Genomic DNA, 25,461 nt, shown 5'->3' on the forward strand with positions numbered 1-25,461 from the left:
TTGCATTTCTTTATTGATTCAATACAAGCGTCAATATCCATTTTAATAACAACACAAAGAGAAAATAATAATAAAAAAAAAACAAAAATAAAAAAAAAGAGAGAAAACAGGCTTTAAACCCTATTTGGGCTCGTGAGGGTAGAAACCAGACACACTCACAATTTTCATGCTGTATTAAAAAAGTGAGCGGCTGTTGAAATGAGCAAGTTCATTATTATAATTTTTAGTTGCGCCTATAAAAAAAAGGAACCTGGGATCATTCTCAAGTTATCGAGAGAACATCTGCAAAGCTTATTTTAACAGAAGCTGCCTTTGATAGGTATGTCAGGGTGAATTTGCAGGGAAAATGTCAATTTTAAGAAAAAGTGATACCATATTATTCCTGAGGATAATATAAAAAGTTATGGGCTGATGCATATTATCATTTTCACTGCATTTGTTAAGGCAGCAGATCCTTTTTTTTTTTGTTCTACTGTTCAATTTTTTTTATTTGTTCAACAAGTCTCACTATGAGTTCAATAGTATTTTTGGCTTGTCATACGCGTACATATAAGCCTCACTTGTATTCAATTCCTATGGACGAAATTCAAAAGTTTCTATTCATGGCAAAAAAAAAAAAATGGATTCTGCTTTCCATATTAAGTTTAGTCACACCAACCTGGGCCTTTCGTCCAATCGAGTATGAACAACAGCATAAACAATCTCAGACATTTTTTTTTCTTTTCTTTTCTTTTTACATGTCAAAAGATGAAGTGGCATAGCATTTGGCTCATTTCAACTTGGATCTTGGCTGTGACAGGACAAGTAGTCCATTTGAAAAATCAAGATGAATTCATAAAAAACATCAATCAACATGATCTCGTATTAGTTGACTTCTTTGCTCCATCATGTCATCACTGTAAGGCACTTGAACCAGAATACGAACAGGCTGCTTCTTTATTAGCGTCTGAGCCCTTGATGTTGGCCAAATTAGATTGTACAGAGAATGAATCGATTTGTTCGAGGTATCGTGTCAAGGCATACCCTACATTGCAATTGTTTAGAAAGGGGAAAGCAAGCGAAGTGTATCGGGATGAAAAAACGGCTGAAAAGATGACGGAATACATGAGAAAGTAAGATGCTAAAGTAGATAGGATTGGGTGTATGTACTGATGGAAGGAATAGGCAGCTGTTACCTACTATACCCACGCTTGAAGAAAAGAAGGAGCTAGAAGAATTAAAAGAAAAGGAATCGATCCTGGTCGTTGCCTACCTTTCACCCAACGACACAGCCTCCATCGCCCACTGGACATCCTTCTCACTCAAATGGATGGACGACTTTGCATTTGCCCTTGTCACCAACCAGGCGCTTTCACAAACAGAAAACATCCATCATTATCCAACCCTTGTTCTCTACAAGCAGTTTGATCATGGTCAGGACGTGCTCGAAGAGCACTTTGACGACGAGACCTTCTTGATCGATTTCATCCGTCGCCACTCGGTGCCCTTGCTGGACGAGATCACGCCCAGCAACTTTTACAACTATGTCGAAGCCGGACGTCCCCTTGTCTACCTCTTCTCGGACAAGGACGAGATGAAGGAGAGAAACCAAGCTGATTTTTTACCGTTGGCCAAGACATACCAGGACGACTTTAGTTTTGTGCACATCAACGCGACCGAGTATCCTGCTCAAGCTGAATTCTTATCGTTGAATTCGACCCGACTGCCTGCCCTGGGCGTTCACAACTTTCAAAGCGGGGCAAGATATCCCTTTGAAGGCGACTGGGACCTGGACAGGATCCAGCAGTTCTTGAACGACATTCGCTCTGGCCGTTTGGACCCCGTCGTCAAATCGCAAACGTTCCCTCCTGCCAGTGATTCTGCGGTGCATGTCTTGGTCGGCAAGGAATTTAATCAGGTCGTCTTTGATTCAACCAAGGATGTGATCGTTCAGATCTATGCTCCCTGGTGTACGCATTCTCAAAAGCTGGCTCCTGTCTGGCAGGAACTCAGTCAACGTCTGCAAGATCTGGACAGCGTGGTGGTAGCCAAGATGGATGGCACGGTGAATGATGTGCCTCCGTCCGCTGGATTTCAAGTCGTCGGGTATCCTACCATCAAGCTCATCAAGCAAAAGACAAATGAGGTAGTGGATTATACCGGAGATCGTACTCTGGATGATTTGGTTCAGTTTGTACATATGCATACTACGAGCTTAAACCCCAAGCACGATGAGCTTTAAAAGCCAACGTGTTTTATTGTACATCACCCATCGTATGAGGGATTCAACATTGGACATGCAAACTAATTCTCTTGTTCCACAAAATATTGCAAAGTGTTCTCCATCAACTGCACACTGTAGAAAAAACAAACCTAGAATAAAAATACAAATCTCTTTTTATTTAGTTTACGATCTTCTTTTCTTCTTTCACAGAGCTATGGAATACTTATCAGACACAAAATGTCAGTCGTGACTAGTTTACCTTTGATATTTCAAGAAACGATAGCCTTGAGTCAATTGAGCTACTTCATTGGTTGCATGACAAGCGAATAATAAATAATTTTTAGGTTGAACAGCTAAAGCGAAACGCATGAAAAGTGCAGAGTAAGTACACAAAGCTATAACAAGTAAATCAGTTTGAAAATGAAATGTATAAGAATAAATGGGTTACCCAAAGTCATGTTGCCAGAAATTAAACTAGCATCCTTTTGAGTATCAAGAATGGCAGCTATAGGGAGACCCCAATTGACAACAGGTCCCCAAAAGTGCTAATGAAGATGAATGAACATGTTGTTTTAGTGTAGAAAAACTTACAGTGCTATAATTGAAAAGAAGGAGAGCATATGGGTTAGGTCAAGAACGTCAAGACGTTGGTGATAACATACCTCATTAAATAGTTTCTAAATTCCTTAGAAGCAATCTTTTGTACAAATCTATTTCCAACGTGTCCTGAAACTTGAGACATTCTATGATAAAAAAAAAGAATACTTTTTTTTTTTTTTTTTTTTTTTTTTTTGGGCGCTTTATCAGAAACTCCGATCTCCTTTGTCCCTGATGGTTTATTTGTAAATTATGATACTAAAATAAACTAAAAGGATTATGTTTCTCATTTTTATTTTCTTTTTCTTTATTGAATAGGATGGAAACTCCCAAGAACAAAACGACACCGATGATTGGATCATCTCATCTACTACCCACCAGCCACCTCTGCCAACCTCACCCTTCGTCCTTGCCAGGCACGTATCCATTTCTGCGTTCCAATACAAAAAAAGTGACCTTGACCCAGGGCCACCTCGTCCTGGACTGTCCGGTGCCGAGCCAACTGATGGAGAAGAGTGCACGAAAAGAAAAGGAGTTTAGTATGATGCGGTATACAGCCGTGACGTGTGATCCAGATCGATTTGCAGAGAATCAGTACACGTTACGACCCCAATTGATGAATCGAACCACAGAGCTATTTATTGTGATGACCATGTACAATGTAAAACGAACCCAATGACCTGTACGAAAAGCTAACGTGTATCTGCAGGAAGATGAAGTGCTGTTCTGTCGTACGATGCACGGTGTCATGAAGAACATTGCCCATTTATGCAGCAGGACACGCTCCAGGGTATGGGACACGGACGGTTGGAAAAAGGTGGTGGTCTGTATCGTGGCCGACGGTCGAAAGAAATGTGATCCTCGCGTGATGGATGTCTTGACGGCCATGGGCGTGTATCAGACGGGGATTGCGAAAAACATGGTGAACGAGCAGCCGGTTCAAGCGCATCTGTTTGAGGTAGGACGCGACCTGGATCGATAGGCGACTGATCTTTCTATAGTACACAACACAACTGTCGGTGGATTCTGAACTACGTATCCGAGGCGCCGAAAAGGGCATCGTGCCCGTCCAGATTTTGTTTTGTCTAAAGGAGCAGAACGCGAAAAAGATCAATTCACATCGATGGTTCTTTAATGCCTTTGGCCCCATCCTTCAACCCAACATCTGCGTCCTGCTTGATGTTGGTACACGTCCAGGAAACACATCGATCTACCATCTCTGGAAGGCATTTGATGCCAACAGGCATGTCGGTGGGGCCTGTGGTGAGATCTGTGTGATGAAAGGTACGGCCTGTGTGGATCTCTTGAACCCCTTGGTGGCTGCCCAAAACTTTGAATACAAAATGTCCAATATCCTGGATAAACCACTCGAGTCTGTCTTTGGCTATATCTCTGTGCTGCCCGGCGCCTTCTCTGCCTATCGGTACGCGGCCATCCAGAATGACATTCAGGGGATGGGACCGCTCCAAAAGTATTTCTTGGGTGAGCAGCAGGCCGATACGGAGAACATCTTTAGTGCCAACATGTACCTGGCTGAAGATCGAATCCTTTGCTTTGAGTTGCTGGCTAAGAAGCATCAGCAGTGGGTGCTCAAGTACGTCCAGAACGCTTTTGGCGAAACAGACTGTCCGAGTCAGCTGCCTGAATTCATTTCACAACGTCGTCGATGGTTGAACGGCAGTTTTTTCGCCGCTGTCTATTCTCAGTATCATTTTTCGAGAATCTGGAGTACGAATCATTCGGTCGGGAGAAAGCTGATGCTGTCCATCGAGTTTTTTTATAGTTTTGTCAATTTGATCTTTAGTTGGTTAGGCATGGTAAGTGCAGTGTATGACAACCGGCAAGGATAACACGGCTTTCTTAGGCAAACTTTTACTTGACGTTTTATTTTGTAACAAAATCACTGACCTTGCCCGAAATGGATCCCTTGGGTGATGGTTGGGGAGAACGCGTGTTTTCAGGCCTTTGGTATCTTTACATCTTTTTATTTATCTCTTCTTTTATTTGTTCTTTGGGCAATCGACCTCAAGGGTAAATGGAAAGGATGACATGTCTAATCAACGTACTGACATTGTTGATAGTTCAAAATGGATGTTTACACTCTCTGTGATTGCCTACGGCATTATTATGATGTACATGACCTTTGCAGGTGGATGGTTGGCTTACAGAACACTTCAAAAGGGCATGCAATCACCCGAATGGGACCCTAACGATACCCTAAAGAACTTCAGCTTGCTGATGAATCAATCTGAATTTCGAGATGTGGTGATTTCACTCTTGGCGACCTATGGGCTTTATATTCTTTCGAGCTTGTTCTATATGGACCCTTGGCATATGATAACAAGCTTTGTACAATATTTGTTTTTATTACCAACCTATGTAAACATATTGAACGTCTACGCGTTTTGTAATATTCATGATGTGAGGCAAGTAAAAGGAAAGGTGATCGATTGCACGCTAAAGATTTAATAGTTGGGGGACCAAGGGAGACAACACGGCTACTATGGATCTAGGTGTAGCTAGTAAAGCTGGTACCAATGAGAAAGGGGTTGAAGCGGTAGAAGTAGAATTATATGATGGCATGGATACCATTGATAGAAATTACGAACGTGCCTTAGATAACTTGTCCTCAAAACCACAATTGATTCATAACGTGAGTCACTTGGTTTCTATAAAAATAATCTAACTTTTTGTACTAGAGTCGAGCTCCTAAAACAAAGCAAGATGATTACTACCGAGGGTTTCGTACACGTCTTGTGCTTACTTGGATTGGTTGCAATGCGGTTTTGGTAGCGTGTGTAACCAGTAATCGATTTCAATCCATGGGTTCACTTTATACAGGCTGCATCCTCTGGACAGTGGCTGTCATGGCCGCATTCAGGTTCTTGGGAAGTCTGCTGTATCTCATCTTGCGTTGTTTTCGTTTATAAACCAATAAAATGCGCGCGTGTAAATATGTAGAATTGTAACATTTAAAAAAAAATGCGAGGTTTTTTTTTTTTTATTTTATTTTTAACTTTAGCTTTTTCTTGGCTTTATAATGGAAGCAGAGCAAATTCGTGAAGGTGTCAAAAACATACAACAAGGAGATAAAGCGTAATATATAAAATGAATAAAGACTTTTTGGTTGTTAATAGACTTATGTTTTAGTGCTTCTAAAGGTCTCTTTAGAAAACCCGATTGGGATTTAGCAGCAAGTTATTATGATCGTGCGGGTATGAACGACATTCAAAGAGAAGAATGTTTTGTCTAATTACTGTCATTAGCCACCTGTTTCAAAATTGCTAAATCCTATGACCAAGCTGTACAAGCTTATGCAAAGTCTTCTGAAGCTCTTTTTAAATCGGATGCGTAAGAAGAAAAAGACATGAATATAAAAATGTACTCAACCTTACTGCAGCATTCATTTAGCTGGTAAAGCGACTGAGAACGCAGCTTTCATTTTGGCGCAAAATCTAAACCAACCTCAACGTGCTGCTGAGGCCTATCAAAAAGCAAGTAATTTTTTCATGACGCAAGGAAGTATTGACAGAGCAGCAGAACAATTGGAAAAGGCAGGAAGGTAAAGAAAAATGACGTATGATTGAATGGGTGTTTACGATTATTTTAAAGGGCTTTAGAGAATGTGGATGTCAACGCATCGTTTGATATGTATTCTAAAGCATGTACATTATATGAACAAGAAGATCGTGGTCGATTCGCCATGGAAATTTATAAAAAGGGCATTTCGTTGTTAGTGCGTAATAAGAAATATGACAAGGCAATTGAGATGCTTAAAAGAGAGACTCAAGTACTTCAAAAATTATCCAGTCGAACTCATCTTTATAAAGCCAACTTGAGTATTTTGGTTTTGGTCTTGGCTATAGGTGATGATGTAGAAGCTGGTAAACAATTCAGTAGTATGTGCGGGTAAGTGATGATAAAGAGAATAAGAAATGGATTCTGATAGGTCCATAGACAAGATGCTGGGTTTGCTCACAGTGAAGAAGCAGAGATTGCTGAAGACTTATTAAGAGCATATGACCAAAGAGATCAAGAATTGCTGGAAAGAACAGTTCGAGTACAACACATGACATTCTTGGATAACGAAATTGTGAAATTAGCAAGATTATTAACTGTGCCTGGAGAAGTATTAAGTCAAAAGCATTCCAATTATCATCGCACTGAAGCTGAAATTGAACTTTATGGAAACAAAATATCAAATAATGAAAATAGTAATACAGTAGAAGAAGAGGATGAGGATGAAGGTTTAAGATAATGATGTCATACATCTCTCTAAATTCCAATAAAAACAATTGTATTGAATATTACATTGGATATGGCGTGCTTTGTATTTGAGATTATCGATACAAATATAGTAATTATTAGATCTCTTTTCTCATATGACCTCGTTTCTATGCACAGACTCCCCACTTACTTTCTCACGCCTTTCATACGATTCCAAAAATAGAATAAGGTCAGTTTCATAGCAACGTGCTCCTCGAGTAAAATGATTCCTATTCTCATGAAGAGCGAATAAGAAAACATAAACTTATCATTGCCTATTTTAGTAGACAACCCAGTTTATTGTTTCAGGCAAGGGGGGGAAGGAGATGATGTGCACGTGACTACTTTTATTTTTAATAAATGAAAAATGAATAGAAAAGGAAACTTTTTCCTTTTTCTTTCTTTTCTCTTTTTTTACTGAATATGAATGAAGAAGAACCAGTAGAATCACATATAAGATCAGAACAAATATTTGGTAGCAGTAGAAAGATCCAATTCATTGGTCTATCGAAACCACCCCTTCCACCACAACAACAACAAAAGGATCAAATGTCGATTGAATCCTTATTGACCTTTTCTCATCCACGTCAGTCACAGACAGCTTCTACAAATGATATCACCATCAATAACCTATTGACTTGCGACATGAAACGAAAATGGGCTGAACCCAGCTTATCAGTAAGAAAAAAGTTGAAAAAGAAAAGCAAGGTGGTTTGCTATTATGGTGCCGTCGCACAAAAGTCGTACGGTTCAGAAAAGCGCTTCTTGTGTCCACCACCGATCGTTCAACTGAAAGGTGCGAATAAAGAGATGGAACTGTCGATGTCGATTTTATGTGAAGACAATGACATTCTAGAACAGCATACAGCCTTGGATGAGCATCACTCTGGCAGTTTTCGTTATCTGCATGTCACAGGCACAGCCAAAGCCAAACAATTTAAACTTCAACTCAACCTATTGCAAAATGAGTCATCCTTTGCTTCCTTTCTCTCTAAGCCCATTTCCATCATTTCCAAACCTTCCAAAAAGACGGCCAAGACCTCCAGAAATACCTCGACTTGTATTCTGGCCAATTCACCCGTCTCGCTCTTCAATCGGATCAATTCACAAACAGTGCGTACGAAATACATGACGTGCGATCACAATCGGTTGTGTGCCAAAAACACGACATGGTCACCGTTTGATGTCATCGTGCTTTGTCAACCGAAGCAGGTGGTCATCACCAAACAATCCAAGAGTTCACCACGCTACAATACCTCTCGACTGCAACTGCCCAAGACACCCGTCTCTTATCTGACCTACGGCACCGAGATCATCTTGCGCGAATCCCGAACGGGACTTTCCTCGCCCCCTCTGATTCTCTGTAAGGTCGATCGAGGCCGGTTGGTCGAGTCAGCCTATGGGCCAGTGAGTCAGATGCAAAAGATTGCGTTACGCTTAGCCTCTTCTGATCCACAACATCCTGTTTATTTAAGCGCGGCTGGTTCGATGTCTTCCGAACAGGATACCCATCAGACTTGGTTGGATTATTCTCCTTCAAGGAAGCTGGAACAAGAAGAAATTGATGATTACCTTTGCTGGACAATTGTGGGTATTCATACATTGGAAGGTGAATTTGATGAAAGGCAACCTACCACCCCCTCTTCACCCCCGCCAGAACAGCCCCGTCTTGTGAATCCCTATCCTTACCTGACCCATCTCCAGTACAAACCAGAGACGAATACGTTGGAGGCCATCGGGCAACATCTCATTCAAGCCGCACCTGTTCCTCGTCTGCTCGAGCCCTGGTTAGGCACACACGGTCCACTGCCGACCCGGATCGCGAGTCCGCCTGAGACGCACACCCCTCATGAGATACACTGGTCGATTGATTTGTCTTCTGTAAAACAACAGACGGAGGAACTACCCTTGCTACTCGTCCGTCAAGATGGTCTTGTGTATCATACAGGCAAATCGCTCAAGTGGGATCAAGAAGGAGAGGGTTGGTTATGTAAATAAATTTTTTAATTTCTCTCATTGCTTTGTATTGAAATATGAGCCAATCAAGAATTTTTTTTATGCGCATGATAAAAATGAAGGGGGGACTTTTTTTTTCTTTTTTTCTTACTGTCCCCTCCTCCTTCAATCCATTTCGGACCATTCTTTTGAAAGGAGATGTCGATAGATAAAAGTAAGTCGATGGGAAGTATGGATGCCTCGAAAGATGTCACATCTTACCAATTCAGAAAGAATCGTGCAGAAAAGATGATTTCAAAATACCTAAAACAGCTCGAATTACTCGAGCTTCAACTTGCCAAAGAGCCAACGACATCGCGAAACGAGACACGTCAAGCGATCAAGCAGTGTGAGGACATGCTGACGATGTATTATAAACAGCTGGATGATGTCAAGTCCGTTCGGCTGATGAGTCGCAGCAGCAGCCAGCCCTTGTCCCTGCCCGAGTCTGACCTGATGGCACTGATCCCCTGTTTGCAGTGGCGACAAGGGGAGGACGATGAGATGCTGGTGGATGCGAACCAAGAGATCTTTCCGAGCCCCACCGCCGCCCTGCAGCGGATGGCTGCCTTCCTGACACCGCACACGGACTGGCGACGGCTGATCGAGTCCGGGATGAACCGCGTGGAACGCGACTGGTACCGACAGCAGACGATCACGACCTGGCCCGACTTTTGTGAGCAGTTCCTGACGCGCTTTGGGACGAAACACATGGCCAGTGTGCCGCTGGAGGATCTGCTGGAGTGGGTTGGGATCCGGATGGATCCGAACCGGGAAACACTCGCGTCCTATCTCACACGGTTTCATCAGTCGCGCCAGCTGGCCGGGCTGCCTGACCATGCCCTGTCGGCCTCGCTCCTGATCTATTCCCTGCCTGTCCAGCTGCGACACAAGGTGCGCGGTCGCTTGGCCGCTCAACCTCAGCCACTCACGCACTGTGCACAGGTCGAGACGATCGCTCGTCGGGCCCTTGCCTCGATCGATCTCGCTCAGGATCGTCCAGGACCGGCTTATGTGTGTCAAAGGCTGCCTGTGGCCGACAAGCCGTCCGTCGGCAACCTCCACACGCGTGTTCAGGGTCAGAAAGTCCACAAGCCGAACGCATCGGTCTATACCTCCATCCATCCGCCTTGCCTCAGTCACAAATGCCAAACGCCGCTGCACAACCGCACCAACTGTAAAAAGGATCAAGACCTCCAACACCCACGGCCGGCCTCGGCCGCAGAGAGTTACCTGCCCTGCGTCTCTCACCAGTCCCAAGCGTCTGGCCATCACCGGTCCAATTGCAAAATGGATCACGAGCTCGAGGCCAAACCAGAGCGGGCGTCGAGCAGTCCGCAGAAAAAGAGTGGGATCCCTTGCTCGTATAAATGCGGTGAAGTCTATTTACCAAACCATCTCTGTCCCAACAAAAAATATCCTCCTCCGACACCGATCCTCAAGGAGGATGCTCCAAACCCCTTTTTTTAAAAATAAATTCACAGACCGCTCTTTTCCCACTTTCTTTTTTTTTTGCGTTTGACCTGATGAAATCAGTTGGCACATTAAGAAAAAAAGGGCTTGTGGTGGACCATTTTGTTCACAGAAAAGATAAAGTCAAACAGAACCCACCTCTTGCCAATAAACCAGTGCAAGAACAACAACAGCAGCAGCAGCAACAGAAACCGACAGTGAATACAATGCCCATCACAGTGGATTTACATCGTTTTGCAGATGATAACTTGCAACCTGAAGAATGTAAAAATGAATAAATAGGCTATAAAAAAGAAGGGGAGCAGAGACTGAATTCCATATAAAAGATGTTCGTAGATCGTTGAGTGAAACGAATGAAGAAGGCATCCGAGGCTTTTACCGATCCTTGGTGGATGCCAAACATGTCGTAGGTGGTGACTTGCAACGTAATGTGTACCGAAACTATACAGAATTCGTCTTTATTTCCAAAGAAATTTCCAACTTGGATGCGGACGTCTTGAGCATCAAGGAACATTTGAACGAACTGAAGTCTATCTGGGAAAGTTTCTTGACATTCACACAAGATGACACGGCGGACTCGAGTAAGCAGACGTCCCTTTCAACGGTTAGACTGACTTGTTTGTTCTAGATCCGAGTATTTTAGGGGTGGATAGGAAAAGGAGCGATCTGCTGGGGACGGACATGATGGCCATCTATCGTGCCCAGATCATGTCCCTTTGGGAAAACGTCGAGGGTGCTCAGCGATTTATACCCCAAGCGCAGCATAAGCAGATCATCAGAGAATGTGTCGATTTCTATGAAATGAACCCAAAGACGATGCAGGCCAGACAGGCGGTCCATCTGTTTCTGATGAACGACTGCCTGCTGGTGGCCCGTCGTCGATCGAATGGTCGACTGGTGGCCGAGTACTGCTGGAGTGTGGAAGACTTGACGATCATGGACATGAAGGACACAGAAGGTAGATGGACTGAGAGAAGCGATGTGTATTGATGAAGCTATAGATTTAAATAATGCACTACGCATTGTTGTATACCCTCAGACCTTTATTTATAGATCCGAAAGAATCGAAGACAAGTTGGGCTTATTGAATGCCTACAAGAGGATGATGGAGGACCATGATGATAAGCCGTTGGATACGCCTGTGTCTTATAAGTCATCCTCTGCCTCGACAGGCCAGCAGCTGCATCCAGAAAAGGAGAAATATCTCGTGGAATTGCCTGATCAACTGGAGGTGTTGATTGCGTTGAGAGAATTTGAAAAATCCGTGGTTTATTTAGAGAAGGGTAAGATCGGTTTGGGAGTCGCCTTTGGATGTCTACTCACGTCGTCTATTTAGCAAGACATATCGTCATGACCTCCCCAAGCTCATTCCCCATCATTCGAGAAGCAAGAGAACATGTCATGCATTATACCGAGACGCTCTGTTCGATCATCAGCCGGGACCTGAGCAACACCTTGCTGACCAAGATCCAGTTCCAACGCTACGTCAATTGGTTACTCAGGCTCGATCGAAGCGAAAAGGCACGCGAGGTCTTTTTGGCCACACGGTCCTTGATCATCAAGAAACGCATTCGACAGCTGGTGTTTGAGGGTGACATCTCGACTTACATTGGGGAGCTGGCCTTGGTGGTCTTCACCTTGATTCGAAACACATCCGAGTGGTATCGTGATTCGTTCAAGCAAAACGAGATGGCCTCTGGCTTTGTGACTTGGGTCAAGGAACAAACAGAGATCTATGCAGAAATCTATAAACGACAGGTGTTTGGTCAAAGTTTGAGTTGTCAAGTCATTGCGGATTGCTTCAAGTCCACACTGGATCAATGTTCTATCGTACGTTTTTTTTTTTTTTTTTTTTTTTTTTTTTTTTTTTTTTTTTTTTTTTTTTTTTTTTTTTTTTTTTTAAAAAGCTGAGTATTGATTTTTATGTTAGTTGCGTAAAGTGGGCTTGGACCTCAAGTTTTTGTTGGAAGATTTATTTTTAGAAAACATAAAGGAAACAGTGACGAGTTATAAGGATAGAAATATGGAGAAAGTAGAGAGGTTTGCTAGAAATGATAACTTCATGATCGTTTCTGGACAGGGCTTGGGTAAATGGAAAAGTAGATGTGGATGATGTCACTGACAGGATCGATAGGTACTGATGTTAAAGTGACATCAAGCGTTGTGAGCTTTTATAACCTACTGATTAAATATACGAATGACATTTGCTTATTATCCAAGATTCAAGTAAAATAATATGCAGATTGGGTATTGTTTATTCATGACTCTCATGCGTAGATGTATTCAACCGTCATTGAAAGCATTTGTTCACTAACAGAGCATTATTTAAGAACGATGGTGAATGAATCACGTAAGGATGAAGACAATGTAAGTAAAAGAAGAGATACAAATGAATGGCAAACTCACAGTGTCTACACAGAGGACGATTGCATCGATGAATGTATCTTTTATATTGGATAATGTTGTACCCAGAGTTTCTTCTCAATTGAATGTAAGTTTCAATGAACAATAGTGAAAAGCAACTTACTCAATGTTGTACAGCATCACTTTAATCGGCCTATACCCGAATTGGATACTTTAAGAGCAAAATTAAGAGGTGAAATTGATGTAGAAAAAAAACAGCCTAAATTATTTAACCAATGACATTTGTAATAGAATTAACTTATTCGCATGTGAAACGTGGTTATGGTGAAACTTATTATTGATTGGGCCACTCCCCCCCTTTTTTTTGTCTGCCATCCACTCCTGTTTTTGTGTATGACATAAAGAATTTTTTTTTTTCTTTTTTTTCACTCCTTTCTTTTTAATGATGACGACTTTGATTTATTTCATTGTTTGGATTTTATGTGAATGTTTGTTTTATATTTATTTTGTATATATCAAAAATAGACTACAAAAGATAAGCCAACCCAAAAGGCCACTGACAAATCAAGAAAGGATCAAGATCTATTATGAATGCCTTCATACCATCCAAGACATCCAATCCTGGGCTGAGGGATGGTTTTATTATCCACACGATCGATCTCATCCGCCTTTTAAGGAAATCAAACGAGACAACCTGGCACTGTGGTAAAATGAGATGGAGATTGATGTGAGAAAGGAATTAACGATCCAAGGTTTGCTTGGGCCTTTTGGCACGAACGTCTAGAGATCGTACAGCAAAACAGAGCCTGGGCCACTGAGATCGAATGGATGCTGACCACAGCCGAAGACCACTTTCAGGTCAAGTTTCCGTCGGGATACAATCCTGTCCTGCGTTGTATCCGATTGAATTTTGATCCAGTGCAAGCCACACACCGTCCACTGGCGGTCTATGTGGCCATCTACCTCGCGACCCTGGTGTTCAACAGTCTCTTTTTACAGTGGATCTGGGGCTTGCGTTATACAGACGTGGATGAGCAGCACCCGGTCGGTTACTGGTCTGGCCATACGACGAGTCCAGAGGTTCCTTTGGTCTTCATTCACGGTGTGGGTGTGGGGTTATTAGGCTATGTGGACTTTCTTCATCAGCTCCTGACCCAGTCGGGCCGTCGACCTGTCTTTTTGGTGGAGTTGCCCTATGTCTCGATGCGTCTGGTGGACCATGTGCCCAGTGCGACAGAGACAGTGAAGGCGATAGAAGGCATGCTGAATCGATTTGGTTATACGAAAGCTGTCTTTGTGTCGCATTCGTTGGGCACAGGCGTGGCCAGTTGGGTTTCTCGGTTTGCACCTCATCTGATAGCTGGATCCGTGATGGTGGATCCCATTTGTTTCTTGCTGCACTATCATCATGTCGCCTTCAATTTCATTCACAGGCTACCGAAGGTCTTGATCGAGGTAAGTGGGATGGGACTGGGTCGATTGAAAAAAAGTAAATCAATCTCCTCTTCCTTTCTGAATAGTATATCTTATGCTATGGTGTCTCAAGGGAACTCTACATCAGTCATTTTATCTCTCGTCATCTTCAATGGTTTGAAACAATTCACTTTGGAGATGGACTGAACGATGCTACCGTGTTTTTATCGGAAAATGATCGAATCATCGGTACTCATCTCGTCTATAATTATTTAAAGGAACATGGCATTGATGTTCACATCATGCCAAGTCTGGAACACGCACAATTCCTCTTTGACGCTAAATGGAAAGCTACTATTTTAGAACACATAGACAAAACGAGTCGTAAAGCAGATTTAAAAAATAAAACATGATTTATACCACTTGATCTGTCTTGAACACTTTAGCCAATAGAAAAAAGAAGTCTATTCCTTCCCTTTCTGTAGATCATCAACAACTCACTGGACATGACTTCTTCTTTTCTCTTTTTTTTTTCAATCTGTCCATCACTTCTTTTTTCATTATTGTCAACCGTTGAGAAAAGACAAGAAAAAGTGGATGATGGGTAAACAATGAAGTCTTTTAGAACGTTGCCAGTCGAATCGGTGTACAATTGAAAAAAAAAGCAGTAGATCAAAGTCTTGGTGGTATCTGTGATCCTCTTCTGATGGCACCTCAAGCCGCTTGAAAATGGTAGACATCCAGCGAGTCACGAGCCCAACCGATCTTTTCCTCTGACCTCATGCACCTTTGCATTGTTTATGTTCGGGAGGGCGTCCGTTTCGGATGAGGCATATCAGCAAATGCTTTTTTGATCATTCAAGTCACTGAAAGCACAATCCACAGAAGCCGATGGATAGAGTAAGATGAATGCAGCTATTTCTAGAGCTTTCATCTACTTTTTATGTTTAGCATAGGCCTCATTATGTTGACAAACAAAACACAAGACCCTCTTTCGAACTTGATGTTGATGTCATGAAAGGTACTTTATGACGAAATGATGACCAACGATTCGGTTGTATGGGTTCAAGATGAACGTTACACCACCGATAGATCCAGGGGCCCACTGCTCTCTGTAAGTTGTCTGCTAGAAAACATGTAAAGAAGGTGACTAGACTTACGATGACAAATTCAAGTCATTTCCTTGATTTCAAAAAAAAAAAGATAAACTTGATTCAAAGAGAAAGCCATTCGCTTGAAAAGAGATGAAATGAACTTTTTATTTCAAACGATAGAAGCTTTCTATTACAAACAGGGATGGAAGCATGCGGCCAAGGGATCTCTTGAATCATCCTTGAGCATGAAGATTTCAATTTCATTCCACCTGTTTGCTCATCCAAACGTATTTCTGCTAAAACCTCGCTTGCCATGCTCTTTCTTTAGACAAAACAGGGGATGCGTCTGCACACACGCTTCACAATGCATTCGTCTATCCCCATCCAGCTCTTGATGGGATGAATGCAAAGCGAGGTGCAAACCATTTTTTATACATGGTGGGATAGGCTTGACGAGAAAGCATCTGTTGATGTGTCCATCCGCTTGTTTCATCCACCTTACGCCACCCGTCTTTGTTTTCATGCAGTGTAACACAAACTCCCCTTTTTTTTCCACCTTGGCATCTTTCATCGTCATTTTTTCTTTTTTCTCTCTCTTTTCTTTATGGTTTCGAAAATCCCTGAAGTCAAACAAGTAGTGACTGAGTTGGATATCAAAGTACACAATCAAGTCACGTATGAATTCGGAGGACCCTTGGGGGTCACTCTGATGATGATCGGATTCCCATCGCTGATGTATTATTTCTGGTTCTGTCTTGAATACCATCAAGGCCAACTGGTGTATCCTACCGAAGGCGTGTGGGTTTGGATAGACGACATGATGAACAAGGTGAAATTGGGTGCGTATCCGAGTCCGTATGCGATCAAGGTGTACATGGGCTATGTCTTGTTTTCATTCCTCTTGGCTTATGTGATGCCGGGTCCACAGGTCGAAGGATTACCGGTACCTTCACTCAAAGGCAAAAAGGTAAGGATCAATCCAAAGAGAAGATGTCTGATGCAACTTGGGCTTAGTTGACGTATCTCTGTAACGGACTGTCTTCGTGGTATCTTACCTTGGCTCTCTCTGGTATTCTTCACTGGACCGGTCTCTTTCGACTGACGACGATCGTGGATCATTTTGGTGAACTCATGACGGTCGCCGTCCTCTGGGGTTTCGTGATGTCTGGCTGCGTGTACGGCTGGAGTCTGCTGACAAAGGACACGCATCGCATGTCGGGTTATTTCCTTTACGATTTCTTCATGGGCGCCCCACTGAATCCACGCATCGCCCATGTGGATCTCAAGATGTGGGCCGAGATTCGTGTTCCCTGGCCTGTCCTCTTTTATCTTTCGCTTTCCTGTCTCTTGAAACAGTACGAGACGTACGGCACCGTGACTGCGCCGATGGTCTTTATGGTCCTGGCCCACTTTCTGTATGCAAATGCATGTCAAAAAGGAGAAGAATGTATTCCTGTCTCTTGGGACATCTTTTATGAGAAAGACGGTAAGATCTGAGAGAAAGCACACGGTGACTCACCCCCCTCCCTGTTAGGTTTCATGCTGATATTTTGGAACATGGCCGGTGTGCCTTTCACTTACTGCTATCCATCCCTTTATTTGATCAAACATCAACTCTGTACAGCTCAACCCATCACCCACTCGCTTCCTGTCACCTCCTTTCTCTTCTTGCTCCTGCTCACGGGCTATTATGTGTTTGATACCGGCAATTCACAAAAGAATCGGTTTCGTATGGAACAACACCGTACCTTCATCCACCGTCGATTCGCCTTCCCTCAGCTTCCCTGGGGTCATCTCAAGGACCCGAAATACATCCAAACGGAACATGGCAACCTCTTGCTGATCTCTGGCTGGTGGGGACTGGCTCGAAAGCCTCATTACACAGCCGACCTCATGATGTCCCTCTCGTGGGGTCTCATCACCGGCTTCCACTCCTTCTTGCCCTATTTCTATTTTTGCTTCTTTGTTTGTGTCCTGACGCATCGAGCCAAGCGAGACATGGAACGATGTGCGAACAAGTATGGAAAAGATTGGGAAAGGTACTGTGAAAGAGTGCCTTATGTGTTGATACCCTTTGTTTATTAAATTTGAAAAAAAACAATTCAATAAAAACTTAAATAAACCATGGGAAGTGAAAGAATCTACGTTTGGAAACAAAGGAGGCTGGCATCCTACAAAACATGTTCAACATCCTCTTCATCTGTCTCTTTCTTTGACCTACACTTTAGCATCAGCCACCGATGGTCTGCTTACGGGGATCGGTGTGGGTGCGGCCAAGAGACGCTCATATTCAAAGAGTTGGCCAAAGTCAAATCGGGGACCTCCCTCCCGTCCACGGCCTGAGTCATCACGGCCTCGGCTGTCATCGTTGCCGATGGTGATCGTTTTGGTGGCCGTGAGCGTATAGTGAACATAGACCGTCGTCTCTTTCGGTCCTCGATCGTAGCCCGGATGTCCCTTCTTTCCCTTTTTCTCATAAAGTCGCTTCGGTTGGCGTCTGTGGGCCTTGGACACGTCTTGGATGGGAGGGGCTTGGATCAAAGGTGTTGCAAACACAAGCGAATGGACTGCGACAAACAAACAGAATAAAAGCCAAGTACAATACATAACAGAGAGAAAAAAAAGGGGGGCATAACGCTTGCAAGCGTTCTTTATAAAAAAAAAAAAAAAAAAAAAAAAAAAAAAAAAAAAGGACGTTTGATTTAAAATAGTGAGAAGGAAAATGTTTATTTTTTATAAAGAATTTTTAAGAGTCCTCTACGGATGCGTCATGAATTCCATTCTTATGTTGGACACTGTTTTATCAAACCAAGGTCGTTCAAGACAAGCAACGATGTGTCTCACGGGTGATGTTCCTCCCGTCATCAGAACGGCTTCATGTCTCCTCAGGCTTATCGTCTACCCCTCAGGCTTCATCCAGATGACCTGAAAAGAGGATGAAAGACAGTGTGAGCAGGCTCTGTGGTGTGGACAGGAAACAATGACAAACAGGGCAGGTTTATAAAGGATACCCTGTGCATTCCTCACCAAGTATGAATGTGAAGAGAGAGAGAAAAGATCAAAATTCATTCTTTGTGACCAAAAAAAAAAATCTACACCCTCCGTTTTCAATGATCCAAATGACATCATGTGAACCTGAGACGGCCAGGTGCACAAAAGAGATTGTGCATGATGTACGGGTTGGATAAGCGAAAATGAATGGATGGATGACTGACAAAAATAGAGCGATCCCTTCTGGATGGCCTTGGGTGAAAGCAAGCGTTAATTTCATAAAGCACGCTGAGCTTTCTTTTGAAAGACGAATGGAAAGAGGAAGCTTTCCATTCAAAGCAGTGCGACAAGAAAAATACAGTTCTCGTGAAGCATGGTTGTCAACGACAGAATTCTCATGTGATCAAGCCTAGATCATAACAGCTATAAGTGGTGCAAACAGGCGCTGAACTTGCTCGATCTCATAACGAATGCTGACCTACTGTCACAAGGATGGTTATGATCGAGATCAATGACTAAAGACAGACAGTGTTACAACGCTTGATGTCACATGTATTTTGAGAGTCGAAAAGCATCTTCAGTGTAGAAAGAACAAAATTGGCCGAATTTGAATCTCCAGGAAAGAAAATAAAAAGCTCTCGGTCATGTAGGTCCACCTCAAAACGCTTAAGGGAGGGGGGATGTTGATTGAAATGAATGTGAAATTCATCATCAAGCGTCTTTATTTACAGCAATCTAAGAGGGTCACTCTATGGTTTGATTGAATACATCATTAGGCGTACTCCATCCTACGAAAAAAAAAGGGAGGGGCTTAAGCAGAGATCCCACCATCAGCAGAATACACAAAGAACAAGACCCAAGCAACGATGGTAGCCGCGATAAACAAGATCAAGCATACCCAGTTGACCCACTGGATCTTTGTGTTTTCATACGAGTCCAACCCTTGTGCTTTGAGATCAATTTCCTTTTGGTTTCGCTCCTTCATTAACGCCACGCGTTTTTGACGACCTGCTTCGAGCAGGTTATCGAGCGCCACATACTGGCTGACCCAGAGTGTACAGATCAGGACGAGACCGATACAGGCGAGGGTCAAGAACAAGATCATGACACCAGTGTAGGCCTGATCTTGGGTATGATCCTGAACGACGCCGACGATGATATCCAAGATGGTCGTGCCGATATTATTTGAACTCTTGTACATACCGAGGCCGGTACCGATGTAGTCAGACGGCAGGACCATACCGATGGAGGTGATCATGCTGATGGGACCAAAGGCCAGTGAGATACTGTAGAACACCATGCCGACCACAGCACTGACATAGGTCCAGCCGAGCAAGACAGAACTGAGGATCAAGAAGATGGCCGAGATGAGCAAGGTGATGATACGACAGCCATACAAGTCCATGAGGATGCCCAGTAAGGGTGTGGCGACAATGGGCACCGTCTGAGACGCGCTGGCGGTGTAGCCGGCCAGGACGCCGGTGCTTCCGAAATGAAGGGTGACAAACTCGGTGCTGATGGTCTGAAAGGAGGACCAGACGGCGGCATAGAGAAACTCGATGAGGAGGATCTGCCAGTAGATCAAGGGGAACTTGAGCACCCCACGCCAGTCAAACTGTTTGCGCGACTTGAGCTTCTGAAGGTCCTGTGTGGACAAGACCCCGCCCTGATGGCGCAAGTGACGGACGACGAAGGCATAGATGACGTTCATCACGATCGAAAAGCAGCAAAGGATGAACGAAAGCCAAAAGGCCCAGACCCAATCCCCCGTGCGGACCGCGATCGGGTTCGCGACCAAGGTGCCCAAGAAGGTGGCCAGGCGACTGATGGAAAGCTGCAGACCGATGGCGATCGCCAGATGCTGGGTGCGAAACCACTTGGACAGGATGGATTCTTGCATCGTCACAATCAGTCCGGATCCGATCCCAAAGATCACTCGGCCGGCGACCATCAGGCCAAAGGACTGGTACTTGGCCGCAATCGCCGTCAGCAAACTGCCCACGATCACCACACCGTTCACCGCCAGCGTTCCCCAGACAGAGCCAAACATGTCGATAAAGATGCCGCCAAAGATGGGGAAAATGGTGGTGATGATGGACACCGAAGATGAAATCACACCGTATTGGGTATTGTTGATGTGAAGATTCTAGTTTGAAAAAAGGAAAAAAAAAATTACTCTTTAAAACATAGGCCTTTATGCTTTTTTTTTACTGTTTTAATTTGAGATTTCATGGCGCTTAGGGCACTTGTTGAAAAGTGAGAGCCAACTGTGATGAAAAGATTAGGCGAGTGTTTGATAGTCAAGGTTATTTTTTATACTTGGAAAACATAAGGCAGTAATGAGAGCGATGAGTTTGTATTGCCAAGGAGCATTTGCTAAAGCAGTGTCTCCTGCTTGAATTTCATCAATGACTGTTGCTCCTAACGGGCTTGACAAGTCTTCCTCCTTTTCGTCTAAAGCATAAGCTTCTGACTTTTCTTTAGACATTGGCAATAATAAATTAAACAAAAAAAGAGATATTTCCCTTGTCGATTCCCAAATTTATATAAAAAAAAAAGAAAATGAGTGTAGCAGTGTAACCAGCTGATGATTTTATCTGATCTTTAAAGATTTATTGAATCTCGTAATACGGCAAATGTTGAAAGTAAAGTGGAAAGAACATTCACCATAAATAAAAGGGGGATGGTTAAACTATATATAAAAAAAAGAGAGAGAGAGAATTTTTGAAAACTTGCTATTTTTGATTGTCACCCGAATAAATTTTGTGATATATCTAATAAACATCCAACAAACTTCCTCATTTGCCCCACCTGAGCATCTTTCATTCCTGGCGTCAATCATTTTGTGAATTGTGTAACTGTAACAAACACCTTTTTTTCTGGGCCTGAAAGCAGAGGTAGAGTTCTCGTATTCTTGTATCACCGTTGTAAATCTCTCTTCAGTGCCACATATCTCATACACAAAGGAGAAAAAAAAAACTTGGCAAGGGTTGGTTGATTTCCTTAAATATGTCTTTCCACTTTTCTGTTGTTTTACAAATTGTGTCTTTATTCAACTGGGGTTGTTTGACTTTGATGACAAGTATCCAGGCTGAATGGATTGCTATCCATCCCTTTTCCTTTCATAAAGTCTGAAGATCAAAAGCGGGTCAGCAGTTTCCTTTGCGTGATTGAATGATCAAACGGTTTGCTTTTCTTGTCTTTTTTTAAAAAGATAACGTTCTGTTTATCCCAATTGGATCAACACCACTTTTGTACAAAGAACAATGTAACTACAACTGGACACTTCAAATAGCCGATACATGCGTATCTACAAGAACATGCTCTTGAAGGAGCAATGAATGCATAGTGGACCCTACCAGCATCTTTTCAAATGTCTAGGGTTGTCCACCAAAAAAAAAAGAAAGAATCGAAAGGAAGAGGAGGAGAGACGATTCCTTTCAAACTTGCTTTACTAAAAGAATGAAAGTGATGCCTGTTGTATCTTTAGCATATGACTTCACACACAAAAGGAAGGCAAGAAAAAAGTGTTTGATCTTCTTGAATTTCTTTATTCAATTTTGGATGAAAAGATGATAAAAGATGGTAGACTATTCAAACAGATTAGACCCCCCCTATCTCATCCACTTTTATATTCCTTTTAAAAATGCCAGTGACTAAGGGATAAAGGGCACTGCTTATTTATGTATTCTATTATTTAATATCAAACGCATAGTCTCACATTCTCTAAAGACGTATGGTGCGTATCGATTTCTCCTATTTTAGTAAAAAGTAGCATCATTCGCCTATGTGTAAAAAGGGAGAGAACAAAAGAGAGAAATTAGATTTCCGCCATTTTCATTTCTTCCTTTTTTTCATCCCCCGGTTCTCCGTCATTTTTCTTTTTTTAATCTAAAATATGGCACAGCAAGCAAAGCAAGCAGCTGAACGGTTAGGAGGTATGTTTCCCAAAGGGTCCGGTAAAGGTGCTGGATCGGCCACGGGTGCCTTGATTATGTTGGGTGCTTTAGGTTATGGTGTGAATGCGTCACTTTTCAATGGTAAGCAAAGTGTGAGTACGTTGGACGTTTATGCTAATGACTTTTTTTTTTTCTTCACAGTGGACGGTGGTCACAGAGCAATCAAATACACTCGTCTGTTTGGTGTACAGAACACGGTCTATAACGAAGGAACTCACTTTGTGATTCCTTGGTTTGAATCACCCATCATTTACGACGTGCGTGCCAAACCTCGCAATGTGGCTTCCTTGACGGGCACGAAAGGTGAGGAAAGAGGAGGGAGGAGGAGCAGAAGCTGACGTTGCTTGCTAGATTTACAAATGGTCAACATCACCTGTCGTGTGCTTTCAAAGCCTCGTGTGGATCAATTGGCGACCGTGTACCGTACGCTGGGTCAAGACTATGACGAACGCATCTTGCCGTCGATTGTCAACGAAGTGCTCAAATCCGTCGTGGCCCAATTCACTGCCTCCCAACTGATCACCCAACGTGAACGGGTCTCACGTCTTGTCCGTGAGAACCTGGTCCGTCGTGCGCTTCGATTCAACATCATCCTGGACGATGTGTCCATCACCCACGTCGGATTCTCACCCGTCTTTGAAAGCGCGGTCGAAGCCAAACAGATCGCTCAGCAAGACGCCCAGCGAGCGGCCTTCATCGTCGACAAGGCCCGACAGGAAAAGCAATCGATCATTGTGCGTGCCCAAGGTGAGGCCAAATCGGCCGAATTGATCGGTGAGGCGATCAAGAACAAGCCTGGGTTCCTTGAGCTGAGACGGATCGAGGCGGCTCGTGAGGTGGCTGCCATGATCTCTCGATCCAACAATAAGGTCATGCTTGATTCGGATACGTTGCTTCTCAATATCAATTCAAACAAGCAAAAGGTGGCTGATGAATAAGTCGTGTGTAAAATAAAATTTTGTATATCTCGTGAGGTTATCCATTTCCATATAAAGCTCTATTGACAAGAAGCAGAGGATCAGCATTTTTTGTTTTTTAAGAGTGGACACCAAGACATAGCAATCGCTTCCCCTTTTTTTTTTCTCACTGGAATTATCATTAAAAGCAAAGTATGAATGCATGTGCATACCATCGCTAGCAGAATGTGCTTGTGGCCTCCTTTTTTTTTTTTCCCTTGACGGTTTGGATAGTTTAGTGGCTGCTAAGCAACGATGATGAGGGGAGAGGGTGAAGTTTATTATAAGATAAGTAAGGGAGAATCAAATAAAGTAGAATATTCTGATATGAGTGTGTCTGAAGTTAAGAGATATTCTTTTGAATATAACTGAATGATTTCATCTACAATTAAATCAAAATCATGTATTTCTAAATTATAATCCTATACGATTGGAAGAGTAGGATTGTTATTATTATGCATAAATAAGATTGTTTATTTACCAGTAATTGTAATAATTGCTTTTCCATCAAGTTAATTTCATGTGTCGTAAACATCTCGGCATAAGTGACCCAATATTTATTTTTTATTGCAGAATCATGAAGGTATTTGGTGGTGATGATGATCGTGGCTAGAAATATCCTGTGACGAGTACACTCCATTCCTTTTTATGACTGTTTAGTTATGAATAATACAAGTCTTCATCTACCTTTGGAAGTATTTGACAATAAATGCTTTAATCTTTTTGCATAGGATAAGGTACTGATCAATGTACCCGTCTTTGTGTTTGATTTGGTTACAATGGATTCTATAAAGGACCTTAGTGGAATAATGAGGGATGTGATTGGAGATGGTAATAGTTGATGTATTTTCTTGTTGACATGAATGTATTCTTCATTATGAATGCATTGTATGATGGATTCAAATTCAATTGCAATATAATCTTTAATGAATTGGTATCACTTTATGTATTTTTATATTTAGTTTTACCTAGCAAATAACTGGAAGGTGGTTTATCATTTATTTTATTAAACAAGATATAATTAAAAGGTGGTAGAGATGAATCCATGTGAATAACAAAGAAATCGAAAGAAATAAAGGAAAATAATAAAACTTTCTTTTATAAAAATGATAAAGAGCCTCTGTTTACTCAGTAACTTATTCCGGTTTTGAGGGGGGGGGAATAAGAGAAGGGGATTGTATTATAAAACAAATGGATTTTTTTTTAAAAAAAAAAACTTGAATCACTGTCCAAGTTTTCTCTCTCTTTTTTATTATTACAATTCAATAGATTCTTCCTTTTATAAACAAGTTTGTATTTTTATAAATAATCTCATCTTTTGGTTTCACCCATGCGAAAATAAAAGCATGAAAAGTGTAACACAACCAGGTTAATTTTGTTGCTGTCTCATTCTACCTTGAGTACATCGATTTGCATAATGGCCTTGTTGTCCACATTTAAAGCAGGTCACATCTTCTAACCTTCTAAAGGTACCTTGTGGTGGCCTATTGTTGTTGTTATTATCATAAAATGAACGATTTTGATGCTGGTAGGGTTGTTGTTGTTGTTGCTGTTGCTGTTGTTGTTGTTGTTGTTGCTGAGGAGGCTGTTGTGATTGTTGTTGTTTTTGTTGCTGTGATTGTTGTTGGTCCACTTCAGGTGGTAAAGTATACATTACAGGTAATTCATATTTAGGATGGCCATTAGGACAATTAAGACCATCTGGACAGAATCCAGTAACGTAGTTTTGACAAACTAACTTTCGAACATGCTTATTACGACAATTGGGTCCTGTGAGGAGACATGAATACACAATCAAAAGAAATAGATGGTGTGCTTACCATGTTTACAAAATCCTCTAGCATACCATGGACATTCTTTTTGTTTGCTTTCTGGATCAATATGAAGATACATACACTCGTCTCCATTACAACATTCACCATATTTTGAATAAAACCAACACTCGGGCATCTTTTTCATGTTGAATACGTGCAAGAATTCACATGCATCTCCCTTTTTACATAAACCTCGAAGCCAGTGCTTACAAACAACAGATTTATCTCGATCATATCCCTTGTGCTTAAACTGACAGTTGTAACCTTTTGTACATGTGCCTTTTAAAAAATATTTACAAATAGGATCATCTAGAGTGATGTGTCAGTCTTGTTAAA

At 42.3% G+C, this 25,461-nt stretch overlaps 12 protein-coding genes across 12 annotated transcripts; 8 read left to right on the forward strand and 4 right to left on the reverse strand.

Moving 5' to 3' along the window:
* Positions 1-747: 747 nt before the first annotated feature.
* On the forward strand, positions 748-2,221 carry RO3G_08859 (uncharacterized protein; the record flags this gene model as incomplete). Its single annotated transcript, XM_067663444.1, has 2 exons — positions 748-1,112; positions 1,165-2,221. 2 exons carry the CDS (start codon positions 748-750, stop codon positions 2,219-2,221), a joined length of 1,422 nt encoding a protein of 473 aa, XP_067519545.1.
* Positions 2,222-2,458: 237 nt separating this feature from the next.
* RO3G_08860 (uncharacterized protein) lies at positions 2,459-2,945 on the reverse strand (the record flags this gene model as incomplete). Its single annotated transcript, XM_067663445.1, has 4 exons — positions 2,459-2,598; positions 2,652-2,748; positions 2,795-2,798; positions 2,866-2,945. 4 exons carry the CDS (start codon positions 2,943-2,945, stop codon positions 2,459-2,461), a joined length of 321 nt encoding a protein of 106 aa, XP_067519546.1.
* Positions 2,946-3,719: 774 nt separating this feature from the next.
* RO3G_08861 (chitin synthase) lies at positions 3,720-5,269 on the forward strand (the record flags this gene model as incomplete). The annotated part of the gene is made up of 5 exons (XM_067663446.1): positions 3,720-3,758; positions 3,802-4,394; positions 4,584-4,617; positions 4,665-4,831; positions 4,882-5,269. 5 exons carry the CDS (start codon positions 3,720-3,722, stop codon positions 5,267-5,269), a joined length of 1,221 nt encoding a protein of 406 aa, XP_067519547.1.
* A 571-nt stretch (positions 5,270-5,840) lies between these two features.
* RO3G_08862 (uncharacterized protein) lies at positions 5,841-7,058 on the forward strand (the record flags this gene model as incomplete). The annotated part of the gene is made up of 6 exons (XM_067663447.1): positions 5,841-5,896; positions 5,951-6,015; positions 6,067-6,151; positions 6,201-6,362; positions 6,413-6,709; positions 6,782-7,058. The coding sequence occupies 6 exons, from the start codon at positions 5,841-5,843 to the stop codon at positions 7,056-7,058; spliced, it is 942 nt and encodes a 313-aa protein (XP_067519548.1).
* A 557-nt stretch (positions 7,059-7,615) lies between these two features.
* RO3G_08863 (uncharacterized protein) lies at positions 7,616-9,064 on the forward strand (the record flags this gene model as incomplete). Its single annotated transcript, XM_067663448.1, has 1 exon — positions 7,616-9,064. One exon carries the CDS (start codon positions 7,616-7,618, stop codon positions 9,062-9,064), a length of 1,449 nt encoding a protein of 482 aa, XP_067519549.1.
* Positions 9,065-10,587: 1,523 nt separating this feature from the next.
* RO3G_08864 (uncharacterized protein) lies at positions 10,588-12,647 on the forward strand (the record flags this gene model as incomplete). Its single annotated transcript, XM_067663449.1, has 6 exons — positions 10,588-10,798; positions 10,861-11,115; positions 11,163-11,517; positions 11,588-11,817; positions 11,871-12,364; positions 12,465-12,647. The coding sequence occupies 6 exons, from the start codon at positions 10,588-10,590 to the stop codon at positions 12,645-12,647; spliced, it is 1,728 nt and encodes a 575-aa protein (XP_067519550.1).
* A 1,079-nt stretch (positions 12,648-13,726) lies between these two features.
* Positions 13,727-14,724, forward strand: RO3G_08865 (uncharacterized protein; the record flags this gene model as incomplete). The annotated part of the gene is made up of 2 exons (XM_067663450.1): positions 13,727-14,353; positions 14,419-14,724. 2 exons carry the CDS (start codon positions 13,727-13,729, stop codon positions 14,722-14,724), a joined length of 933 nt encoding a protein of 310 aa, XP_067519551.1.
* Positions 14,725-16,009: 1,285 nt separating this feature from the next.
* Positions 16,010-17,490, forward strand: RO3G_08866 (uncharacterized protein; the record flags this gene model as incomplete). The annotated part of the gene is made up of 3 exons (XM_067663451.1): positions 16,010-16,372; positions 16,420-16,891; positions 17,030-17,490. The coding sequence occupies 3 exons, from the start codon at positions 16,010-16,012 to the stop codon at positions 17,488-17,490; spliced, it is 1,296 nt and encodes a 431-aa protein (XP_067519552.1).
* A 56-nt stretch (positions 17,491-17,546) lies between these two features.
* On the reverse strand, positions 17,547-18,012 carry RO3G_08867 (uncharacterized protein; the record flags this gene model as incomplete). The annotated part of the gene is made up of 2 exons (XM_067663452.1): positions 17,547-17,576; positions 17,659-18,012. The coding sequence occupies 2 exons, from the start codon at positions 18,010-18,012 to the stop codon at positions 17,547-17,549; spliced, it is 384 nt and encodes a 127-aa protein (XP_067519553.1).
* A 1,195-nt stretch (positions 18,013-19,207) lies between these two features.
* Positions 19,208-20,884, reverse strand: RO3G_08868 (uncharacterized protein; the record flags this gene model as incomplete). The annotated part of the gene is made up of 3 exons (XM_067663453.1): positions 19,208-20,542; positions 20,608-20,663; positions 20,716-20,884. The coding sequence occupies 3 exons, from the start codon at positions 20,882-20,884 to the stop codon at positions 19,208-19,210; spliced, it is 1,560 nt and encodes a 519-aa protein (XP_067519554.1).
* Positions 20,885-22,294: 1,410 nt separating this feature from the next.
* Positions 22,295-23,293, forward strand: RO3G_08869 (prohibitin-2; the record flags this gene model as incomplete). Its single annotated transcript, XM_067663454.1, has 3 exons — positions 22,295-22,436; positions 22,497-22,658; positions 22,707-23,293. 3 exons carry the CDS (start codon positions 22,295-22,297, stop codon positions 23,291-23,293), a joined length of 891 nt encoding a protein of 296 aa, XP_067519555.1.
* Positions 23,294-24,680: 1,387 nt separating this feature from the next.
* On the reverse strand, positions 24,681-25,261 carry RO3G_08870 (uncharacterized protein; the record flags this gene model as incomplete). The annotated part of the gene is made up of 2 exons (XM_067663455.1): positions 24,681-25,081; positions 25,132-25,261. 2 exons carry the CDS (start codon positions 25,259-25,261, stop codon positions 24,681-24,683), a joined length of 531 nt encoding a protein of 176 aa, XP_067519556.1.
* Between the last annotated feature and the right edge of the window lie 200 nt (positions 25,262-25,461).

The sequence above is a fragment of the Rhizopus delemar genome, genomic scaffold (genome assembly GCF_000149305.1).
Source record: "Rhizopus delemar RA 99-880 supercont3.6 genomic scaffold, whole genome shotgun sequence".
Lineage (NCBI taxonomy): Eukaryota > Fungi > Mucoromycota > Mucoromycetes > Mucorales > Rhizopodaceae > Rhizopus > Rhizopus delemar.